Below are 26,947 nucleotides of genomic sequence, written 5' to 3'. Positions count from 1 at the left end.
CGGACAGACAGACGGACGGAGGGTAAACCTAAAGTCCCCTCCGGTAAACCGGTAGGGGACTAATAAAGAAGTTACAGTGGAAAAACGAATAAGGAAATTTTATGTTTGATAGGTTGATAACTTTTGAAACATTGGTGCTATAGTTAAGTACCTTGTCACTTGTTGGTGATAATAAGGAATTCATATTTGAAGTCTGAAGAAAATCCTTCGAGAAATTTCACTAAAAAATCTGGAGACAGACACGAAGGTGAGTAGGACAGCTCTCCTTAACTATATTTGGTACGGTAAAGTTTTTAGCAACTTCAGGAAGCCAGGAATGTGAGTAAATGGTATGTGATAGCAATGGGCTTGCAGTATTTCAGTGACGCAATATTATTTCATTGGATATTTTGCTACAAGCAAGTACTATAATCTATACAGTTTATCAGCTTAGCTCATTGGGGGAAAGCATTGGCTAGATAATCAAGAGGTCCTTGGTGAGGTGTAATTTCTCTGGGACAGTTTATCTAGGTCATTGAGACCAATGGTTTAATTTCCCATACCACTGATTCAGAAATCATGTCACAGTAGTTGGTCACTTTCGGAGAAATTGGAAACTACTGGTTAGTTATCCAGGAAACCCAGTTCGGTGGATTGTCCACCAAGGTATGACTAAAACATGTTTTAAATTGGAATTAAAACCAGCGAACAAACTGAAAGATAATAGAGATCTGATTCATAATGACCAGCAGGGCTTATTGCTTAAGTATATGTATTTACCGTTATTTACAGAACACATACACAAATTTGTTATAAAAATTTTAATATATACACATAAATTAACAATAATGTCTTCATTTAGTATACATACACAGAAAGTTTTTGGGGGTAAAAATAGTACAAACAAAAAAGTGCAGACATTTTGATGGCAAATATACCTTGCCATTTGAAAAAGAAATCTACTACATTTTCTCAGTAACAAATTAAGTACCACTAACCAAAAACAATTATCAAATCTCTTAAAAATAAGAGACGTTACAAATGTATATGATATTAATCATTTATTCATGCAAAATACATGAATAATAGTTAATTTAGATATTCATACATCTTATTAACATACCAATCCTTCATAAAAAGAATAATAAATTAATAAAATTTGAAATATAATTGTCCTGTAATATTGAGGGCTACTACATTTTACTAAACGTTGAAATAAGAACCCACAAGATGGGCTATGAAAATCTTCCAAATATATAGATGATTTTGATATAATTTCTTGCTGAAATGTTATATCAAATTTATTTCAAAATTAGGTGGAAGTAGCACTTTGTTTAAATTTCATAAGAAACTATAAATTGACCAGATGTACATGTATCCACAGGGACCCAGCACAGTGTTGGGATAGTGTAAAAAAAGTAATTCTAGAAAAAAATATATACTGTATATATAATATATAGTCTATATATTATATATACAGTATATCTTTTTTTCTAGAATTACTTTTTTTACACTATCCCAACACTGTGCTGGGTCCCTGTGCATGTATCAAGAAACTAAAAGCTTGGTAGACCACCATATATACATGTATTTCATAGTTCTATACTGATTTCTGACATGCAATTTACATTGTGTAATACTTGAAGATAATACCACAAATTTTCTAAAAATTGTGATGTTAGAAAGCACCCAAAATAGACATTGTTACCTATGTTATTTTTCTACCATCTAGAAAGTAAATGTCCTCATGTATAAAAAAAATTAATGAAATTTGAAACAAAAATTAAAATAAACCCAAAAATATGAAATTTCTTGAATGCACTGACTAGCAAATTTACATGTTTATATGCAGAGAGAAAAGGGAGCACTTTTACAATAATAATATGCCAACAAAAAGCAACATGCATAGCATCAATAACATAATCACTTAACTGGAATTTCTTAAATGGACTTATCCAGCTTCCATTTTATGAACAGTCCATTATCAAATTTGGGGAGATCAAGATGAAAATTTAAAGTTGACCAATAGTTACGAGCCTGGTAAGACTGCAAGGATGTACAGGTTGGTCTGGCTCTATACTGGTGGCAAAGGTTAATTACTTTTCTTATAACGGGTAAAGGGAGAACTTGAGATATATTATCAATAAAGACTTTGTACTGATATATTTTTTACCGAGAATACATTTTGAAAATATTTGTTTTTTTCACTGGTAAAGAAAACATAACTATGGGTAATATTACGAAAAAAAGAAACCCTAAATTTTTCAATTTAACTCAGATTTATATATTTATAAAATAAAGCATTTTACCTTTTCAAATAGAAAATTTGTATATAAAACAAATTATCTAAATGACACACGTAATCAATAACAAAAATAAAATACATCCAGCCCCGCTCCCATAGCTTTTATTCCTGTCCCAATAGTGAAATCAATTATCAGATATACATGTATATTATTTTATATGTAACGTGTCACAGCTGTTGTCTAGTATGGGATAATTTTTGGTCAACAAATATCACACTCTTGTATATGTGATCAACACCATAATATAGTCTAGTTATCATTTCTACGCTCATGCCAAGGGAGGTAATCCAGCCTTCTCCCGACATTTTTGTATCAACGCTCGTAACATGAACTGTTTTCTTGACAACTCTCGAACTCTCTGCAAATAAAATGCTTAGATTGATTGATGTGCTGATATTAAAATGTATTTTAGTACTTCATAGTTTTCAAATTGACAATTCTTGGTTACAATATTTGACTATAGTTTTCTTTGCAATTGTATCCTCAACTTTTTTTTTTGTTTTTTTTTTTTGTTTTGGGTTTTACGTCACATCGACACAGTATAGGTCATATCGCGATGTTCCAGCTTTACTGGTGGAGGAAGACCTCAGGTGCCCTTCCGTACATTATTTCAGGCACAAACGGGCACCTGAGTAGAACCACCGACGTTCCGTATCCTCAACTAATTCTAAAATAGTTTGGTTAAAAACAGAAGCTTTAAAGGCAAGTAAGACTTATAAATGTTTAAAAAATTACCTCATATTTCAGTATCTTTTTTATCCAGTACTGAAGATCATTATATACAATTTCTGTTTGCTCATATCTATTGCTTTTCTTCAGTTAAATACGTGTTTATTTTGGTATTTTTTGTTGGGCTTTATGTCATACAAAAGATGAAATTTATGGGCATACTCAAATCTAAGTAGTAAAGAGATACATATATCTAGATACCCTTCCATGAATTATGTCTGACATGTTCACCATACTAAAATCACAGAAGTAAAACTAGAATGATACTGTTAACCTTGGACTTTAAATACAAGGAAATAAGTTTTCACTGATAGTTCATCATTCTCAGCAGGTTTTGAGATTTATCAAATATGTAACCTGAACCACTTTACTTATGAAGCTCTCTTTATGAGTTTGCAACTGATTATTAGCCATATAAAAGTAAGAAATTTGATTGGGCACAACAAACATTCAATGAAAATTAAATCATATCATGAACAGCATATCTTTCAACACCTATTGGTGCTCTGTGTTGCAACTTTCACGATCCTAAAATCATGACCATAGCATAATAAAGAGCAAGACAATCTATGCTTGGCCTCCATGACCTTTATTTTGACTTTATAAATATGGGCCGGGGCCCAACACAGGAACCAAGCACTCTAAATACAATGGATGAGAGGACAAATGAGCAACTATAATGTTCCATCAAAAACATTCAAGAAGCATAATTGATGCTGGCAGAAAAGACTGGCAGAAATTACTACACGTGTATTATCAGATACTACATAATACAGTCATTCCTGACATTTACAGTATTTACAGTGGTATGTTCTGCTCTGTAGATAAGCACTCAAACATGTAAAAATATCTAAATAAATAATTGATCTACACACCTTCAAAAAGACTTCAAGATCTATCACATCTTTCCGTAACGCTTCACTTAGATAGTATATAGCATCCTCTATGGCCTGCTCTTCTGCAAATGCTTTCAACAATCTGTTAGATAAATAATAACATTATTATAAGTGGAAACAAAAAGTCTACAAACTTTGTTCATGATCGTAAAACTGCATGTATTTTTACATCAGTTCAGATATATAGATTTTTGCAAATTCCCTGGAAAATACCTATGACGTATTGAAATATCAAGGAATAGTCCTTCCTTGCAGTAATAAGGTAGAATTATGATTTTCAAAATTGTTATTTCCAATATAACTCAAACCTTCTGTAACTTGGCATCTGAATTTTCATACATTTCTTAGACAGTATTTATTATTCTTCATACACTTATATATTTCTTTCAACTGGAGGCATTCATCTTTAACACAGGAAATATCGTTTGAAAATATTTTCTGAAGATCAGTTGTGACAAAATCTTGAGTGACTTCAATTTGAATACATCTCAAGCTCGTTTCCTAGGATTACTCCGTACTGGTGAGGCCAGAGTAGGGATCACATCCACAACATTGATTGAGTGGCTAACACCTTAAACAACAGTCCACCTGACCCAATGGTATTAGTTGTCCTTTGTTTTTCTGGTTTTTAATCCAATTTTAACACATTTTTGTACCTATCTGTACAGTTTGTTCACCAAACCAGTTTCCCTGGATAAAAAATCAGTAATTACAAATTTAATCAAGTTACCATCTACTAATCCTACATGATTTCTGAATCAGCTGTGAGTGTAAGATTAATGATCTATAGAGTCAATGTCTGAGCCCAATGATCATAGTGAAATTTTGCATCCCCTGATGATTGAACCAGCACCCTCCTGGACCCAATGATCTCCTTATAGAGCTAAGTCAGTGATTAAATGCACAGTTAAACCAATACTTACTGTCTATAAAGTGGTGCAGTAGTAACAACAGCATCATCAATATTTATCTGGTCTTGGTTCTCGAGGCGAGATAATGTCTCTTTAACTTCACCATCCTTCTGTTTCAATAATATGATATTTGCTCCTATCTCCGACTGTAAAATAATGTATGTGCAAATGAAAATTAATGAGAATTAAAAATGCCTTTAATACAATTAATATCAACATTGTCAATAGCAATCCTTTAACTTTGGCAGATATAAACAATTTCTTAATTATATGACAATTTGGAATATTGGTTTTGTGCCAATCCTTTAGATAATGTGTTAATTATATCCTCACTTGAATTTCATCAAGCTACAATCAAAAGTCTCAAGTCTAAACCTGAATTTATTTAAGGAACTTGTCCAACTTCCATATTTTTGGAATTGACCATTGTCAATTAGGGAATGGTATGTAAGGGATATCAAGATGAAAATTAACAGCCAACAGTATCGAGCCTACACTGATTGCACGAATGTGGAGGCTTATCACTGTCAGCTTCAACAGGTTTAAGCTTTGTAAAGAACTGTCCGAAGACAGTAATGCTCAACTATTTGAAAAAGTTGTCACAAGTGTGTTTTATTGAGTATAATAATGCTTACCAATATGAATACATAAAATTGTCCGAAAAGGTACAAAGGCTTGTTATTAAGATGTTTTATTGAGTAAATCACTGCTTTATTATCATGACTGAATAAAATGTCCCAAAAAAGGCACAGACCCTTCAGTGGTTATGGATATACCAGCTTACAAGCAAAACCTTTCCCAAGAATTTCTAAGCTGAAAAAAGGGGCATAATTATGAAAAAAAAAGTAAGAGTTATGGGAATTATGCCAATCATGTAAGATAATCACAGAGAACAAGTGTGTGAAGTTTCAATTCATTCCCTTCAGTAGTTATGGAAATACCAGCTTAAATGCATATTCTTAACCAAGAATTTTTAAGTGGAAAAAGGGGCATAATTATGCAAAAAAGCAAATCAGAGTTATTGGACTTATGCCAATCATGTAAGATAATCACAGAGAACAAGTGTGTGAAGTTTCAATCCATTCCCTTCAGTAGTTATGGAGATACCAGCTTATTTGAAACAAGAGGGCCATGATGGCCCTAGATCGCTCACCTGACTTATCAAACTCATCCAAACAATTACCTAGACAAGCATTCTGACCAAGTCTCATGACAGGTGAGTCAAAAATATGACCACTACAGTGATAACAAGGATTATCCATATTTGAGCAGTGCGACCTAGTTTTTTACCCAGGTGACACATATTCAAACTTGACCTAGAAATCATCAAAACAAACTTTCAGACCAATTTCCAGGATACTTGGATCAAAACAGTAGCAACTAGAGTGTTAACAAGATTTTTCTATTTTTAGCTCCGGTGACCTAGTTTCACATCGATTTCAAACTCATCCAAACAATTACCTAGACAAGCATCCTGACAAAAGTTGATGATAATTGAGTCAAAAATGTGACCACTAGAATGTTAACAAGGTTTTTCCATATTTGGGCGGTGTGACCTAGTTTTTCATCCAAGATGACCCATGTTCGATCTTGACTTAGAAATCATTAAAACAAACTTTCAGACCAATTAACAGAATATTTGGATCACAACAGTAGCCACTAGTGTGTTAACAAGATTTTTCTATTTTTAGCTCCTGTGGCCTAGTTTTTCATCCGAGATGTCCCATGTTCGATTTATTCCAAGCAATGACCTAGACAAGTTTCCTGACAAAGTTTGATGACAATTGAGTCAAAATTGTGACCACTAGAGTGTTAACAAGGTTTTTCTATTTTTAGCTCCTGTGACCTAGTTTTTCATCTGAGATGACCCATGTTCGAACTCATCCGAGCAATCACCTAGACAAGCATCTTGATCAAGTTTGATGATGATTGATGCAAAAATGTGACCGCTAGAGTGTTAACAAGGTCTTTCTATTTTTAGCTCCGGTGACCTACTTTTTTCATCCGAGATGACCCATGTTCAAACTCATCCTAGCTATCACCTAGACAAAAATCCTGACCAAGTTTGATGATAACTGATGCAACAAGAGCTGTCCGTAAGACAGCGCGCTCGACTTTTTTATTGCTTGCCAATAAAAAAAGTTTTTGCAGTAAAAGGCAATACAAGAATCTCTGTATTTTTAAAGTGAACAATGGCCATGAGCATTAAGATATTTAGTGAAGAATTATTTTATTATGACATAATTTATGGTAAAGTGAACAAGTGGATAGGAATGAATTTTTTTAGATTTTTTAAGTTTTTTAGTGCTTGCCTATAATACAAAACATTGACAGTTAAGGGCCATAATTCAAATAAAATCTTTGACAGAATTACCTTCTCCTGGACATGTTTGGGAATCATGATTGTAAACAAGTATTCCAACTTTCAAATTAATATCTCAAACAGTTCAGTCAAAAAGTGGACTGGTACTAAAAACTTAACCAAGATTCTAAGTCGATAAAAGGCCTTAATTTTTAAAACAAATCCTTGACAGAGTTACCTTCTCTTGCGTACAGATGGGGGTAATGATGTGAAATAGCATTAAAAGTTTCAAAGCAATATCTCAAAGGGTTAAGGCAATAAGTGGATTTTACCCATATTCAATGTATTTTCTAAGTCAAAAAGGGGCATAATTCTGTCAAAAACCTTGACAGAGTTATGTCCTCTTGTCTGTTGATGAAGGTCGTGATGGTAAACAAGTATGGTCAGTTTCAAAGCAATACCTCCAATGGTTTTGAAATAAAGTGAGGTGGTACAAAAAACTTAACCAAGCTCAATACACTTTCTAAGTCAAAAAAGGGCCATAATTCTGTCAAAAACCTTGACAGAGTTATGTACTCTTGTCTGTAGATGGAGGTTATGATGGTGAACAAGTATGGTAAGTTTCAAAGCCATACTTGTAATACTTCTGAAATAAAGTGGGGTGGTACGAAAAACTTAACCAAGGTGTGACGCCGACGCCGACGCCGACACCGGGGCGAGTAGGATAGCTCCCCTTTTCATAGAAAAGTCGAGCTAAAAATGTGACCGCTAGAGTGTTAACAAGGTTTTTCTATTTTTAGCTCCGGTGACCTACTTTTTCATCCAAGATGACCCACGTTCGAACTCATCCGAGCTATCACCTAGACAATCATCTTGACCAAGTTTGATGATGATTGATGCAAAAATGTGACCACTAGAGTGTTAACAAGGTTTTTCTATTAATAGCTCCAGTGACCTAGTTTTTCATCAGAGATGACCCATGTTAGAACTCATCCAAGCAGTTGACTAGACAAGCATTCTGAAAAAGTTTGATGACGATTGGCTAAAAAATGTGACCACTAGTGTTCACAAGGTTTTTCAATTTATAGCTCCTGTGACCTACTTTTTCATCAGAGATGACCCATGTTCAAACTCATCCAAGCTATCACCTTGACAAACATCCTGACCAAGTATGATGATGATTGGGTCAAAAATGTGACCTCTAGAGTGTTCACAAGGTTTTTTAATTTTTAGCTCTTGTGACCTAGTTTTTCATCCGAGATGTGCCATGTTCGCACTCTTCCGAGCTTTCAACTAGATAAGCATCTTGACCAAGTTTGATGATGATTGAGGCAAAAATGCGAGCAAAAAGATGAGCAAGCTCAGGTGAGCTAAAAGCTTGAACACAGAGACATCAACAAATGGGTAACGGCATTAACCCTTATTATTCTGCGAATTAGTCATGCTAAAAATCTTTAAAATTAATGACCAATGTATGTTTTACTAAATTTAATATTGTAATGACAGCAAATTTATTTTTAAAGTCAAGGTCATATTTCAATAAGTTACAGATCAAGACTGAAGGTTTAGTGCATAGAATATAAATGATATGGCCAAGATTGGGTAAAAACAGATTTCCCAAAGCCCTATCCAATTCATCAATGCTTGGGAATAATAATTTACAGCCATGAATGCTGTACTCCATATACAACAATGATCTACAAACCTTTTCTTTTTCCAAATCTTTGATCATTGTTTCCAGTTTATCTTTACCCTTCAGCAAGTCTGCCTGTGTTTTATACAAAACATCCATTTCAGCCTGTAAGTGCAAAATTATTCTTATGAAATGTCCTACTAGTTAAAACATAAATTTTGTGAACTTATAATACTTTATCTTAAATGGACTAGTAAATCCTTCAATTTGGACAAAACCATTAAAATTTCAAAATACTGAACAGTGTATGTCATAATGAGATAGCTAGGATATGCCGACTGATCTTGGTCTACAGTTGTTGCAACATTCAGTTGCCACCAGCAGCCTAATGGTTAAAGACAATCACTACAGGAACATCGTTTCATAGGATTTATATAAACTCTGCATGATCTAAAAATATGACAGAGAAATCTTAAATGAATAAAGATAAGTGTTTGATTATACAGCCAATCTTCGTGGTCTGGCTTTCAAGGCGTTTGGCAATTGAATTTCAGATGGCAAGTTGGAATTAAGGATAAAATCATTCACCAATGAATATTGTAAAAAAATTCTTTTACATTCACCTGCACAGAGCAGACTATGATCATAATCAGACGGTATGGATGTGTCCACTGACCCTTGGTCATACTGGTCACATGGGTAACATATATTGGTGCCAGCAGACAAACGGTTAAACAGATATAATAAGAATGGGCAAACATAACATTTAGTAAATTAAAACGAAAGTGTTAATGAATGAACAAATGATGACTACAGTAAGTAAACATATATGACCTGTGCTTGAGCAAATGTCTCTTTCAGCCTCCATTTTATTTTGTCCTCAACTGCAGACAACAGCGATGCTTTTAAATGTTCCTCTGTCACTGTGTTAGTACCACTTCCACTGTAATTTGATGCTGCTGTAATGTCAGGGTAAAATATATAATAATCTAATGTAATTTGATGCTGCTGTAATGTTAGGAAAAATATACAGTAATCTACTGTAATTAGATGATGCTGTAATGTTAGGATAAAATATACAATAATCTACTGTAATTCAATGCTACTGTAATGTCAGGATAAAATATACAATAATCTACTGTAATTTGATGCTGCTGTAATGTCAGGATAAAATATACAATAATCTACTGCAATTAGATGTTGCTGTAATGTCAGGATAAAATATACAATTATCTACTGTAATTTGATGCTGCTGTAATGTCAGGATAAAATATACAATAATCTACTGTAATTTGATGCTGCTGTAATGTCAGGATAAAATATACAATAATCTACTGTAATTTGATGCTGCTGTAATGTCAGGATAAAATATACAATAATCTACTGTAATTTGATGCTGCTGTAATGTCAGGATAAAATATACAATAATCTACTGTAATTCAATGCTGCTGTAATGTCAGGATAAAATATACAATAATCTACTGCAATTAGATGCTGCTGTAATGTCAGGATAAACTAGAACTGCCACTATCATGGCTTGAATACCCCCGCATACCACTTTGTCAGAATCAACAGTGGCCATTTAGAGCTCAAGGACAACCTCCCTGCCAAATCTGAGGTTACTAAGCCAGTGCATTGCTAAGTTATGTATTCTACATGCTTCAAATGTGAAAATGTCAAAATCAATTCATTGCTGACAGGACATTCTTTAGCAATTGAAAAGAAAAGCTTTTTTTTGTCAAGGTCCCTGTGACCTTGACCTTTGACCCAGTGACCTCAAAATCAATAGGGGTCACCTTATAGTCATGATCAACATCCATACCAAATATGAAGACTGTGGGTCAAAGGAATCTTAAGTTAATGGGTAGGCAAACTTTTTGAAGTCAAAGTCCCTATGACCTTGACCTTTGATCCAGTGACCTCAAAATCAAAAGGGGTCATCTACTAATTATGATCAACATCCATGCCAAATATGAAGACTGTGGGTCAAAGGAATCTAAAGTTATTGGGCAGACAAAGTTTTTGAAGTCAAAGTCCCTGTGACCTTGACCTTTGACCTGGTGACCTCAAAATCAATAGGGGTCATCTACTAATCATGACTAACCTCCATGCCAAATATGACAACTTTAGGTCAAAGGAATCTTAAGTTAATGGGCGGACAAGCTTTTTGAAGTCAAGGCCCCTGTGACCTTTGACCTGGTGACATCAAAATCAATAGGGGTCATCTATTAATCATGACTTACCTCCATGCCAAATATGAAAACTGTAGGTCAAAGGAATCTTAAGTTATTGGGCATACAAGCTTTTTGAAGTCAAGGCCCCTGTGACCTTGACCTTTGACCTAGTGACCTCAAAATCAATAGGGGTCATCTACTAATCATGACTAACCTCCATGCCAAATATGAAGACTAAGGGTCAAAGGAATCTTAAGTTATTGGACGGACAAGCTTTTTGAAGTCAAGGCCACTGTGACCTTGACCTTTGACCTAGTGACCTCAAAATCAATAGGGGTCATCTACTAATCATGACTAACCTCCATGCCAAATATGAAGACTAAGGGTCAAAGGAATCTTAAGTTATTGTACGGACAAGCTTTTTGAAGTCAAGGCCCCTGTGACCTTGACCTTTGACCTAGTGACCTCAAAATCAATAGGGGTCATCTACTAATCATGACTAACCTCCAAGCCAAATATGAAGACTAAGGGTCAAAGGAATCTTAAGTTATTGGGCGGACAAGCTTTTTGAAGTCAAGGCCCCTGTGACCTTGACCTTTGACCTAGTGACCTCAAAATCAATAGGGGTCATCTACTAATCATGACTAACCTCCATGCCAAATATGAAGACTAAGGGTCAAAGGAATCTTAAGTTTTTGGACGGACAAGCTTTTTGAAGTCAAGGCCACTGTGACCTTGACCTTTGACCTAGTGACCTCAAAATCAATAGGGGTCATCTACTAATCATGACTAACCTCCATGCCAAATATGAAGACTAAGGGTCAAAGGAATCTTAAGTTATTGGACGGACAAGCTTTTTGAAGTCAAGGCCCCTGTGACCTTGACCTTTGACCTAGTGACCTCAAAATCAATAGGGGTCATCTACTAATCATGACTAACCTCCATGCCAAATATGAAGACTAAAGGTCAAAGGAATCTTAAGTTATTGGGCGGACAAGCTTTTTGAAGTCAAGGCCCCTGTGACCTTGACCTTTGACCTAGTGACCTCAAAATCAATCGGGTCATCTACTAATCATGACTAACCTCCATGCCAAATATGAAGACTAAGGGTCAAAGGAATCATAAGTTATTGGGCTGACAAGAAAAAACCGACGGACGGACGGCCGGAAGGACGGCCGGACGGACGAGCTGATTCCAGTATACCCCCCTTACAACTTTGTTGTGCGGGGGTATAAATATACAATAATCTACTGTAATTTGATGCTGCTGTAATGTCAGTATAAAATATACAATAATCTACTGCAATTTGATGCTGCTGTAATGTCAGGATAAAATATACAATAATCTACTGTAATTTGATGCTGCTGTAATGTCAGGATAAAATATACAATAATCTACCGTTAATTGAATGCTGCTGTAATGTCAGGATAAAATATACAATAATCTACTGTAATTCTATGCTGCTGCAATGTCAGGATAATATATACAATAATCTACTGTAATTTCATTCTGCTGGAATGTCAGGATAAAATGTACAATAACCTACTGTAATTTGATGCTGCTGTAATGTCAGGATAAAATATACAATAATCAACTGTAATTTGATGCTGATGTAATGTCAGGATAAAATATACATTCTAACACTATCGGAATTTTTTCTATATAAACAAAGAAGGCCCGAAGCGTGCATTTTTCTGCAACCATGCACTCGCCGTTCTTATTACCTCCCTGTGTATTTTCACATTAAGGGCGCCATTTTGTTTGAAAAATCTGGTAAATTAAACAAGTTATTGTCGAATTTTGTTGTGAAAACTATCTAGAATGAAAGAAAATGGTCTAACTAAGAAAATAAATCCGAACACCAACATCTTTAATTCAGTCGTTAACGCTGTACAGACGTTTAAAGTGTTGTTTATGTGACGTCACAATCTAGCGCCAAACAGCACGTGCAAAACAATCAAAATCAAGTACGTTATTTTAACGTCGCAGACGAGTTAAGTTTTACATATATTTCACTTTTGATAATTTGTATTTCGCTTGGAAAATTATAGACTGAAATAAAATAACCAAACAAAGTTTTATCAACGTTTTCAAAATTCGTTATTCTCAAAATGTTTCTACACACGGTAGATTTAACGACAGTTTTTTTCAACCCACTGGAATGGCCTTTAAAGAACGTTTCTATTAGCAACTCTGAGGCGAAAACAAATTTAACCGCCAAACATAAAGTCCAACTTTATAATAATAATTATATTTTTTCTTGACGTGTTAGAATGGAAATAGATATTAATTCTTAGTGCATTATTGTATAATAATGCACGTTTTTCGTTCAAACGCTTTGTAATTTATCACTCAGGCCTATCGGCCTTCGTGATTATATTACTACGCATTTGAACTCAAACCGTGCATTATTCTACAACAATGCACTCAGAATTGATATCTATTTCCTAAATAATCTACTGTAATTAGATGTTGCTGTAATGTCAGGAAAAAATATACATTAATCTACTTTATTACATGCTTTTTGGTGGTTTATAGAAATATCAATGAATATAAAACTTATAATTTCACTGTACAATTTCACTGTTTTGAATTAAAGGCCCTTACATTGTTTCAGTGAAATACCAGCCTGCACAGTACTGGAAACCAACTAAAAGATGTGATGTCTTAAATGATGTCACGTTGTATCATTATTGTGTGTGTTTTTCATTTAGTAATTTGTTTAATGTCTTTTAAATGTTTCTTTGCATATAATAAGAAGAAAATTTGTTATGTTTAGTGTAAGATCGAATTATATGTCACCTCATGAACACCAAAAGTTCATTTTAACTTGTGACTGCGCCACTTATGAAATATACCTTTTGGTGCTCACTCTGTGAAATATATTGCGATCTTACACTGAACTAAACAAATATCCTCTACGTTATTTGATGCTGCTGTAAAATCATGGTAAAATATGCAATAATCAGGACCACAGTGATAGGAATCAATTTCAATATAGCACCACGACTGTTACTACATCTCTATGCCTATTTTTGTACATTGTGCCATCAATAAATATAGCAAGTACACCTAGATTTTGCTGATCTACATTAACTTTTATGACCATGTATGCAATAAGGATGTAACAGTTATTATTAGTAAAATAAATCGATGAAAACAAATAAATTCGTTGAATTTATATCCCCCATCGAGTACTGGTTATTATCAACACAACAACTGAAGACTTAAGGCTTTATTTATATAATCATGGCATAAATAGTATTTTTCTTTGAACTTGATAAATATTCAGGGCAATAACATAGCCATAACTTTGTGTTAAATAGTAAAATCTGGAAATGTCAATGAGATGTATGCATACTACATATTAATCAAGGGCCATAAATCTGAGGTTTAAGTATCTGACTGGAACAAGGCGACTATATGCACATCTCCTCTTAGTATCCCATAAAGTTTCATTGAATTCCAGCCAGTAGTAGCAGAGAAGTAGCCAGGAAACAAATATTTTTCTATATGGATACTGCATAACTAATCAAGGGCCATAACTCTGAGTTAAAGTGTCTGACCTCAACAAGCCAACGATATGCTCACCTCCTCTTGGTATTGAAGGTTCCCATAAAGTTTCGTTGAATTCCAGCCAGTAGTTGCAGAGAAGTAGTGCGGAAACAATTCTTACTCTATATGCATATTAAATAACTAATCAAGGGCCATAACTCTGAGTTAAAGTGTCTGACCCGAACAAGCCGATGATATGCACATCTCCTCTTAGTATTGAAGGTTCCAATAAAGTTTCGTTGAATTCCAGCCAGTAGTTGCAGAGAAGTAGCGCAAAATGATTTTTACTCCATATGCATACTGCATAACTAATCAAGGGCCATAACTCTGAGTTAAAGTGTCTGACCGGAACAAGCTGACGATATGCGCATCTCCTCTTGGTATTGATGATTCCCATAAAGTTTTGTTGAATTCCAGCCAGTAGTTGCAGAGAAGTAGTGCGGAAACGATTTTTACCCTATATGCATACTACATAACTAATCAAGGGCCATAACTCTGAGTTTAAGTGTCTGACCGGAACAAGCTGATGATATGCGCATCACCTCTTGATATTGATGATTCCCATAAAGTTTCGTTGAATTCCAGTCAGTAGTTGCAGAGAACTATTCCGGAAACGAAATTTGGATGGACAGAAGGACGGACAACGCCAAAACTATATCCTCCTCCCGATTCCATTGGCGGGGGATAATAAGTATAATTTATTAAGATGATTTTCTGAAATAATTAAGGAAATCAGGACCAAAGTAGACCATTCTAACTGACAACTACCTGCCTTCCATAAAAACTAAAGAAAAAATTAAGTATAATAAATTCAAATCTGGCATATATAATCAGAGATATTGTAAACTTGACCTTAAATAAAAGTGACAAAATTAATCAACATAACACTGCTAATTTTTAGATTTCATACTCCACTTATTTAAATACTACATACTTATTTGATTCAAATCTTGCCTACAACATTCAGTCTGTCAAATAAAGAAGCATGATTCTATAAAACTCATGAAATGTGGGGATACCTAGAGGCTATTGCTTTTTCCTTCTCAGGTATCAAAAGAAGTTACCATACAAACATGTAATGGTGTCTAACTGGAAATGTCACAGACAGCAAGAAACATCAAATACTCGGACCCTGTATTTCTGCTCTATTATTAACATATTCTGAATATTAAGTAACATGCAGTCATGTGAGTATATTAAACATATTTGACCCAGCACAACAACAAATGCAATTTTTAGTGTAAATTTGTTTGCTTCACACAAAATATAAAATTACTATTTTCACCCATGGAACTCAATACAAACATAGCGAAAACATAAAGTACATTAATAATACAGTGTTCATGGTTAAACACTTACTTGAAGATGTAGATTGGTAATTTGTAGCTTGTGATTGACTATATGCAGGGGGATTGTTTGCTCCTGGGTACCCAGATGAAGCTGGTGCTCCTGAATAGTTAGGGTAACCTTGGAAACCAGTAGTTGGTGGTTGATATCCTGAAATATTAGTGTGTATGTTTAAGTAAAAAGATGAAAAAATAGCATTTAAGCATTATATATTAAGGTTGAAACTAGAAATGTGTCAATAGGACACCAATGCCCACAATTAATTGCCTGTCACAGTGGCTTATTTACATTTCATAAAGGTCATTTTTATAGTAAACTTTGAATAACTTGTGGCTGAAGAAACTTAATTTATTATTAGACCAAGTGTATATGTGACTTTGACCTGATGACCTGAACTAATTTGGAGTCATCTACTGGCCACTTGTGCTTTTTTCTCAATGATCTTTGACCTCAAAATCATAAGAGGTCATCTTCTAGTCATGGGCAATCTCTTTAAAATTTATGTAAATATCTGCTTAAACATTTTCAAGAAATAAATCAAAGAAGGATAACAAGACAAATTAAGTTACCTACATAGGGGCATATATTTAAGCAATATATTTAACAAAAATTCTAAGTCGAAAAAGGGGCATAAATCTGTCAAAATGCTTGATACAGTTACCTCCTCCTGTCTACAGGTTGGGATCATGATGGTGAACAAGTGTGCAAAGTTTCAAAGCCATATGTCAATGGACTTTAAAAATATTTGAGGTATTACAAAAACTTTAACATAAGTGGTTACGCCAACGCTCGGGTGACTACAATAGCTCTACTTGTTCTTATCAAATAGTCAAGCTAAAAAAATAAGACTTATAAGTGCCTATAACAAATACAAGAGCTGTCGGTAGGACAGCACGCTGGACTATTCTAAGTGCTTGATAGTAAAAGATAATGTTAAATTTTTTAAGTTCACAAAAGGGCTATTTTTTTTTTATAAATTCATGTTAAAGGCCTTAGAGAGAGTCTTATTATACAAAATTGACTTGACTATTCGGAAGGTAATGTCACAAGGGTGTTTTATTGAGTATAATTATACTAATTACCTATGAATACATAAATTTGACAGAAAAGGTATAAAGGCTTCTTATTAAGATGTTTTATGGATCTTTGTCAGTGACCTACAATTATGACCTTAAATGCATATGTGAAGTTTTAAATAGATATCTTAAATAGTTATTGAGATATGTAAAACTTGCATGTAAACATTAACCAAGAGACTAAGTAGAAAAAGTGATATGAATCAGCCTTAATGCAAGATAGAGTTATGGAACTTGGTCAGTGACATACAATTATGACCCTCCAATTATGACCCTAAGTGCATGTGTAAAGTTTCAAGTAAATATCTTTGAAGACCTTTAACATTTAACCAAAATTTCAAAGTTTCAAAGGGGCAAATAATTCTGCAAATATTGCAGGCAGAGTAATGCAATTTTGCAAACTGATGTACATTGTTACTATAAAAAAGTATTTTAAATTTCAATTGAATATCTCAAGCAATAATTGAATTATCTGACTTTACAAAAAAACTTTAACCAAAATTTCTAAGTTCCAAAGGGGCATAATTTTGTCAATATTGTAGGCAGAGTTATCAAACTTGTCAATCTTATGTACCTTGTTACTATAAATAAGTATTGTAAGTTTCAATTGAATATCTCAAGCAATAATTGAGATATTTGACTTTACAAAAAACTTTAACCAAAATTTCTAAGTTGAAAAGGGGCATTATTCTGTCAATATTGTAGGCAGAGTTATCCAACTTGTCAATCTGATGAACCTTGTTACCATAAATAAGTATTGAAAGTTTCAATTGAATATCTCAAGCAATAATTGAGATATTTGACTTTACAAAAAACTTAAACCAACGCAGACGCGGATGCTGACGCCGAGCCGACGCGACTACAATAGCTATCATATTCTTCGAAAAGTCGAGCTAAAAATGTCTATAAATATCTGAATCGACCTTCAGAATTTATTTACAAAATCCATTCACTATAGTAAAGTGTATTCTCACCTGTATATTGTCCAGGGTAGCTACTAGTTTGTGGGTAGCCAACATTTGAGGATGGGTACGGGGTATTTGATGGATAGGGTGTGTTACTTGTTCCACCCATTCCAGGCATTGGCATTGGGAATGAACTGTTTCCTGAAAGGAAGATGTACATACAGTCAATCAAACTGTGCTAACTGTACACACAATTACTGAGATATTCACTCAAATAAAATGCCCTTTAATTTTCAAATATACACTTAAAAGCATTATAAAGGTAAATATCTTTTTTGTAGAGACCTCCTGCCACATAAGTCGATGTTTTCCATTTCACATGACTTATCTTGAATGAAATGTTTTCCTGTTATAAAGGTAGTATATATGAAATCAAATATTATTTAAAAAAACAAAAAAAACTGACTATGAAAATGTTAATTCAGTAATCTTAATTGATAACTGCGCTGAAAATCCATTCATAGAAATACATGTAACAATAAACCTTTACTGAATCTGTTACTTATTTCCTCACTTGAACTTAATGAAAATAAAATAGATAATTAAGAAAACACTGTGTTTCTATAAACTCCAGCACTTATGCATAAAAAACATAAATTTTCATATTTTGTAGTTATTCAACTAGGGTGCTTAAATTGGAAAAAATGCAAAAGATAATGAAGTGGCACATTCAGAATTGAATTGAAAAATCTATTGTTGTTGTTTTTTGTTTAAATGCTTTTAAGTTTTGAATCATTTTACACAATAAAAATCATAATTTTGCAAAATATTTAAGATAGCAAATGATCTGAAATTTGAAAACAAGTTTATTGTCCATACATGTACCTATATCAAATGGAAAAATTTCAAGAAAGTATGTTTTCAGTGCCTTCAAAGTAAAGAAAACCTCAATAGGTTTAGTGTATTTAAAAATACAGTGTTTTGCCTTATGGGATGTGTGTTGAGACAGATGATAATGAAAGAAGAAGTGATGATACTGACCAGCTGGTGGGTATGGTGTTTGGTTTGGGTAGCGGATAGGGGGCGCTTGTTGCTGTTGTCTTGAGTACACAGGGGGTTCCTCGCCAAACACTATTGTTAATATCTGTATCATGCCAATCAGGTCCGAATTTGGCTGCAATAAAATATCACTTTGTAACAACTTCATTGTTTACATAATACATGTAATCACTACGAGAAAAAAATCACAACAGAAAGTATGAGTCATAATTTCCAGAGAAACCAACTGGCAATCATTTTAGATAACTGTAAATTGGGAACATTTGCTGGATATTATTTAAGGATTTAACTCACTTATACGTTAAAGCAGTAACTACCTCTAGATGCATGATACAAAGTAAAAAATATCATTTTTTCTGGGATGCTTAGATATTTTTCATTCATGGTTATGATACTCGTAAAGAAATCAGTGAGAGGAGATGAATTACATTGTAGCTGTCTGAAAGTTCAATTTGACTGGTGATAATTTTACTTTTTAGCATTCAATCATTCAAGTGCCTTCTATGGTATAATCTTTATAGTGTTAAGTGTGGTGCTCCAACACTTTTTTAGTCTCACTCATTACTTAAACCTATTTTGAAGTGATGATTATAGTAATGTACATTTTAAATATGCAGTCGCACATAATTAAATTTGTATAGATACAAATATCTACTGATACATGTTGAACCAACTCTATTCTGGTTGTAAATGCAAATCCTTGTACCCTTTGGGTTTGGATCCAGACAAAATCATTTAATTACATTAGAAAGATGTCTAGCTAGCCAACAACAAGTTCTACTAGGGTGCCTGTCTGTGCTTGCAATAATGCATGAAGGTCACCTGAGGTAATCTACCACTTATAAAGGTGGAATGCTACCACATAACATTTAAACTTTTTTGCAGGACTTATTGTTGTGAAAACTTGTATTCATTAGGGGACCTCCTGAGCAGAGTGGTTCAAGTCTTAAACTTAAAATCACTACATCTGTAATCCCTTTGATTCCGAATTCAGTCAGGAAAATGATCTTGGCTATTCTTTGTAGTATTTGGTGTCACTTAAAATTCAATTTAGCAAAAAAACTTGAACTCAACACATAAATCACATATTTATCATTTAATATTGTAACTTACATATTTCCATTCTCTAAGATAGGGCAGATCAATTTTTCCATTCATATCTACGTTCCTGCCCGACTTTATCTGCATTGTGGGTGTTGGTTTAACAAACACCATAGGGGGATTGTATGGATGAGTGTCCATAATCCATATACATATTGGTATATTATACACTGCCCCTGTAATATTTAAACAACAGTTCAGTATACATTAAGGGGCGTCCGTGGCCGAATGGTTAAGGTCGTTGACTTCAAACCACTTGCCCCTCACCGCTGTGGGTTCGAATCCTGACAGGGACTTTGGATTCTTTCATGTGAGGAAGCTATCCAGCTAGCTTACGGAACGTCGGTGGTTCTACTCAGGTGCCCGTTCGTGCCTGAAATAATGCACGGAAGGGCACCTGACGTCTTCCTCCACCAGTAAAGCTGGAACGTCGCGATATGACCTATACTGTGTTGATGTGACGTAAAACCCAAACAAAAAAAAACAAAAAAGTATACATTAAAGATGCTTTTGATTAAGTTTGTACTCTATCCTATCATGATAACAGTATCAAAATTGCCCTTGACAGTTGGTCCTAAAGTTATGAATTTACAACTTATGCAAGATCTAGGTCAACTTATACTTTTAACATTCATTTGTTAATTGGTAATTTTTTATGTGTTTAAATAAATCATGTACAAAATTTCATGCAACATTATTTTGTTTATAAATATACTGTTTTATAATATATATTATCATTATTATCCTTTAATAAACTTTACAAAATTTTTGAGCATACTAAATGATCCAATTTAAATGTTCAAAATTATCAAACTATGTAACTTTATAATGAAAGAGAAAGTAAATGAAAAAATGACTTCCTTAAAAAATCCTTTTGACAACAAACAGGGTGGTACAGTACCTTTATAATTAACTGGTATAGTTCCATCTAACTGTAATAGGGATTTTCTTGTACCATCATTAAACACTGAAAGTTAAAAAAGCCCGATAACTTAAAACGAATCATAAACATGTCAGTCATCTTTGATAAAAATTTAAAGGGGCTCTTCATTTTTTGCTTGTTTTCTTTTTCTTTTTTTCAATACAAACTTAATGTGACATTATTTCTAAATTATTCTCATCCACATTATTAATTTCCCATAATTAAAGTCTAAGTTCATGTTTGTGTTACAGGTGCATTCATTATGTACATATTAAGTGTCAGGAAAAACACATCAAAAGCACCACAGATGACTGAGTATATAAATGTACATGTAATTACATGTACAAACTCCAAAGCTTACAATACAATCAGTGTTCGAAATAAGCAGTAGTCCTATATCTCCCGACTACTAAATTTCTCCTAAGACTACCAACTTTTCACAGTAACAAGCCTGTCCAGACTACTGTATTTTCAGAAGCAATATCAACAACTGTTTTGAACAAATGAATCATACTACTACTAGTGAAATGTCTTTTGGGCTAGTGAATATTCCAATCTGGTAGTCCGACAAGCCTAGTCGATTCAAATCTTAATTTCTTACACCGTTACAATAACAATGTTTCAGTAGCTTTGTGGTTAAGTTTTAAACTTAAAGCTTTAAACTGAGAAGCATTCTTCAAAAGTTTAAACGCTCTTTAACTAATGTATCACTATCAGTTTCAGTTCTATTAACCTATTAGTGACTTTTTTGTTTTAAATAAATGAGCTCCCCCGTTTCCTTTGCTTATTTTGTAATTTTTTTGAAAGCGTTTTTTCTTTTCATGATTTGGCTGTTCTTGCAACTTGTTGATTTTCAACACAGTCAAACCTGTTTCCAGGGCTGAAAAAAACAATAATGTGTTCACTTACCAAAGTCATCTAACTTTGGTCTCAAGTCACTGAATGTGGTGAAGACACTAAGAACATCACGCTTTGTAACATCTGGGGATTTGTACTGAAATTGTGAAAATCATTGTATTTGATATAACATCTATAATTACACTGTACCTTTGAAATTCTTAAGGTTTAAATCCTGAAAATTTAGTTAATTCTTCTATAGGTTGGTCATATAGTCAACATGTCACGTGGTCAACATTGGTTGTATTACCAATATCATTTTATTTATTATTTTGACCTAGTAGAACTTGCATATCATTATATGTACATGTCTTGTCTATTTGTCTGTTATTTATGCGTTAGATTTCTTTACAGACTGATATTCAGGCCACCATCCTTTATCTTTCCCATTTCATCACCTATTTATCTTAACAACATATTATTCAATTTTCATTCATAACTTGCATGTCGGTCCTCAGTTTTACAAACTTTCCAAACACACCATCTTAAGCATGAGTTTTTTTCTATGGTCTACACCAGAAATTGTTGAACTTTGGTTATATGTAATTTAAATTATTTAGGCATTTGTTTATGTCCTATAAAGGCATTAACAGACATTTCATACACTGAAGGAAAACCATACAAAATTGGTAGCCAGTGAAGGTGTCACAGGGTGCAAAATATGAGCAGCCTGACCGGGACTCGGACCAGGTGAACCTTGGAATACAGTTCCACAGATATTCTGACTGAGTTATTTGGCTTCTTACACATCACAGGGCTCACACTGGCTCAAATAGAATAATAGCCAATATTTTTTTACTTAAAAAAATAATAGCCAAAAGCTTAGCGAACTATTCACAATTTAACGATGGACCTTTCCGGTTTTTCGTAGCGGAACATTTAGCCACACCTTTTCCATTCATTGCTAGGTCAACTGCTCACAAACAGTAGCACAAAGATAAGCACGTGCTCTTTTGTGCAAACCAGGTCAACCAAAGACTACGTATTATCTCAGTGTAGCGATTGGATAACAAGTTAACCAATTTACATAAAACTGTAAACACCGGAAAGGTCCATTAACTTAACAGCATAAGCAGTTGATTAAATAAACATTACATATAAAACTTTTTCAGTTTTATAAGGATTCTCAAATAAACTGGTACATTTGTTTGTATTGATAACTACCTTTTTTACATACATGTAGATTATATTACCACAACTTTAATTGTAATTATAGAACAGAATAAAAATGTTATATAGTATAATTACTGAATAACAATAATATTAAAGATTCATTATAACTTTACATAATGCTGTTATCAGACAATTTCTTTTGACTGTTCTAATCAAATTTTGTCAGCTATAACCACTGTCAATTTCCACATTTCACACAGAACTGGAGTAGATCTAGGTCATATTTGAGCCTAATAACACTTGCAAACTCATTCACAGAATGCAGCCTTTTACTGAAAAAATGTCATCATCACCAATGTAAAACAAATTTTCTGCCATAATAGTAAAGATTTTTAAGCAGAACATAGCTTATTTTCATCTTAAATTGATAAAATAAATATCAATATCGGTGTCGCAAAAATATGTGACAGTCGGATTTTTTCTTCTGAAGAAATATTCACAATTTTGATTGTTGTGCAAATAGTTGTTTGGAATTAAATAATTTTTTAATATTTTAGCATTGTTTTCCACTGGCGATTTAGTGGAGAAGCTTAAAAGAAAGAAATCAAAATTTGCCATTAGGGCCTACTGCAATTTACGGTAAATTTTGGGTTGGTCAATTTCCAGTTTATCAATCTTAAAACGATTTTTGTAGCTTATTGACAGGTTTTTGATGGCTATTATAAAGCTGGACAATATCTTTTAAGTACTTATATAATTTTACATCTTGCATGTATTTTTATCACCTGCATGAATTTTTATCACCTCGGGCAATAGCAAGCAATGTGTGACCGATAAAAAAGTTGACACTCAATTAAATCTACCCCGCTGGTGTTAATTGGGTCCACTCAGCAGACTGTCTTTATCGATTTTACACCTTATACATGTATAAACACTGTTAGAAGTAAAAAAAATAATCGCCAGATGTTGTAGCCAAAATGCAAAAATAATCCCCAATCTTATAAAATAATCGCAAATGGCGACTGACAGCGTGAGCCCTGAATCATCTCCCCTTAATTACTAACAGTTAAGATCTGAGACATAATTGCCTGTTGTACTGATATTCTTCAGGGTTGGTTTATAAACAGAATTTTTTTTTTTTAATTTGATTGTGTAGGAAGCTATATAATAACTTAAATAAGCTTAGAGACACACTTTCGAATCCGTTCCTGTAACAACCAGTATTGGGCAATAAGTGTAAGATCTCTTGTTCAAGGAAACAACATCTTGCCCCTAACAGGTTTGAACCCTTGCAGGTAGCGATCATTAGATCATAGGCTGACGTATTAATCACTCAGCAATGCTGTGAATTACACTCAATGACCCAGTCATGGCCACAAGCTGGGTGACAAATCTCACACTGTGAGAACAATGTACAGTATGACAGGCAGAGGAACCATGGACCCTTGAAATACCATTAAGCTGCTCTACTCATTGAGCTATCCGGCTGCTTACAAATTAACAAATCATTCCCCTAAATTAAAGTGTCAGTGAGCAACTTTGAACCATGGCAAACAGTTAAAACCGTATGTGTGTCATGTACAGCTAAATTATTTGCATTCTGATGCAAGCCTGACAATTTTTTACAAAAATACCAAAACTAACATAGCTCTATTATACAACCTTTTGAAAACATGATCAAAATGATCTAGAAACTAAAAATTGATACATCCAGAAGAAAACTGTTCTTCTTTGTTGAGGTTTGTTTCTGATAATAAAAATTAATATACTGATAAAAAGGGCCGAATGAGTAAAGATTACAATTTTATATATCTAAATCGTCTTAGATTATCAGATTATTTGGAAATATGATTCATCCTCAGTTGACAAAATCATTGAAAATATGCCTTATTCTCATCGATTCGTGCCTTCTCATCGATTCGTGACCTAAATAATTGTCTGGTATAAATACTTCTGCAAGGACATACACCATCCGAAAACTACACAAGTTTTATTAGACACTTGATTTGACAATTCTATCCAATCAAAATGCGTAATTGAACAGGTGTAAATGACCTTACCGTACAATCAGCTGGTGACCTAATTACTTTAAAATATTCGATATTGATGTTTTAATTTATCAAACACGCTTACAATTCAGCCCAAAAAATATTCATTATGCTGTAAGAATTTACTTAAGACTTTGAAACATATATTGATCAGATCGGACTGAAAATAACCATGCAAATATTTAGTGGTGTGAGCACCTATATTTTGATGACGTCACAGGGTGAATCGGATTTCACGAATCGATGGGTAAGCGTCCAGCTGAGCAAGACAGTCATGGTTGACATGTTCAGATGCTCTAATCTTTGAGCGGTTGTTTTAAGAAGTAATTTAAAGTTTTTGAACTTTTAGATAATGAATTTATTTAACAAATGCACTTATTTAACTGTATGTATGTCTGATATTTTTTGTGCAAGTGCAATTTTTCCAAATAAGAGTCACGAATCGACGAGAGAAAAGCATATAACACAAATCATAACAAACCTTGTTTAGCGACGATTTTAAAAACTGCTCGTAGTTAGACATTTCAAAATAAAGCACAATTTCTAAGTTTATATTTCACAAAGTCTGAACCATGACAGAATTAACAAAATACTGGAAAACAACGAAATTAATGAAAGTTATTTTTCAGTTTTTTCTTCTTCACTTCAACGATATTATCCGAAATATCCCAAAATAAAACAATAATCAACCCAAAGAAAATATTTTACCAACACGAAAAGTAAATAGCAAAAAGAAAAGGACTAAGACATTTAATTAATTTCATCATTATATATCCGTGGTTTCATATAATGTCTATGAAAGAACAACACTTTATTTCCTTTTAAGTTTGTCATAATATTTTTTTTTGTTAAATTGTGATTGCTTCGCAGTTTCTCTTGATATTGTTTTTAAACAATACCCCAGCTCCTTCAAAAAGGTCAAAAAGAAACTTTTATTATAGATTAATATTATTAAGCTCCACAATACCAACAATAACTATAAAAAACACAAGACAAATTAAGTGGTCTTAAGATTGGATAAAATAAGGTGTTAATAGTGTCCATATTAATATTTTTATGGTCCGAAGAATCCAAAAATTTGTTCCGAAGTATTTGGTCCGAAGTGTTCAAAAATCAGGTGAACATACACACACTAAGAAATACCACACTTTACTGTACTATATACGTCTTTTCACTGAAAATTATTGAAATAAAAGTTCTAATAGTCAAAATTTGAAATTAAATTAAAAAAAAACAACTACTGGCTTGTAAAGCTCATTACTTCCTACGCAACAATGCTACATAATTATATAATAATTATACACATTACTGTATAGTTAGTTTAATAAATGATGTCTTTGTATTTTACTGAAACTTTTCCTACATGCCCACATGCTGAGCTATAGATTAATGCCGGCCCAGACAATTATAAATTCTTATTCTACTCCACGGGAATGGCCTTTTCCCCATATTTGTTTCATTGCAAACACTTAACAAATTTAATAAGGCCACATTGAGCATAATCTCACATAACAGATAGCCGGACTGCTTTAACTTTTAACAAACTATTTACATGCCCCACGTACTGTTATTCTATATGTATACTTCTTTCTTTTACTTTATAACTTTGTTTTATTTTACTTTATTTCTAGGTAGGTAGGTAGGTAGGTAGGTAGGTTCTGTATCGCCATTAACATTCGTACCTACCTAAGTTTAGTAAATTGTATTACAACTACACTTAAAATAACAAAGATACAACTAAACCATTGAATTAAAGAGAGCAGTTTTTAGCACGTCGGGGGAAATTAATTCAATTACAGTTTTAAAAGTGATGGAGGATATTTTTTCTTTCCTTTAAGTAAAAAAAAACAAAACAAAAAAAAAACAGAAACATGCAATTTCTTTTACTAGTTTTGATAAGACATTTTGTTTTGTTTTACTTTTATGTGAAATTATGATTGTTTACATTGGTGAATTAGTACACTTATTTTTTTGTCAGATATTTATTTGTGAGC

The 26,947-nt window shown here is 33.4% G+C and overlaps 1 protein-coding gene across 1 annotated transcript; it reads right to left on the bottom strand.

Moving 5' to 3' along the window:
* Positions 1-785: 785 nt before the first annotated feature.
* On the bottom strand, positions 786-25,615 carry LOC132720689 (tumor susceptibility gene 101 protein-like). Its single transcript, XM_060704872.1, has 12 exons — positions 25,435-25,615; positions 21,805-21,889; positions 20,875-20,940; positions 19,986-20,149; positions 18,855-18,987; positions 17,883-18,014; positions 15,845-15,982; positions 9,591-9,715; positions 8,829-8,921; positions 4,834-4,967; positions 3,890-3,992; positions 786-2,643 (listed from the first exon to the last, which is right to left on the bottom strand). Exons 1-12 carry the CDS (start codon positions 25,474-25,476, stop codon positions 2,554-2,556), a joined length of 1,305 nt encoding a protein of 434 aa, XP_060560855.1. The 5' UTR covers positions 25,477-25,615; the 3' UTR covers positions 786-2,553.
* Positions 25,616-26,947: the final 1,332 nt, after the last annotated feature.

This window comes from Ruditapes philippinarum, unplaced genomic scaffold (genome assembly GCF_026571515.1).
Source record: "Ruditapes philippinarum isolate M1 unplaced genomic scaffold, ASM2657151v2 ctg5059_1_1_1_1, whole genome shotgun sequence".
NCBI classification, from domain to species: domain Eukaryota; kingdom Metazoa; phylum Mollusca; class Bivalvia; order Venerida; family Veneridae; genus Ruditapes; species Ruditapes philippinarum.
Note: the sequence above shows the minus strand (reverse complement) of the source record. Positions and strands in the feature narration are given on the sequence as shown.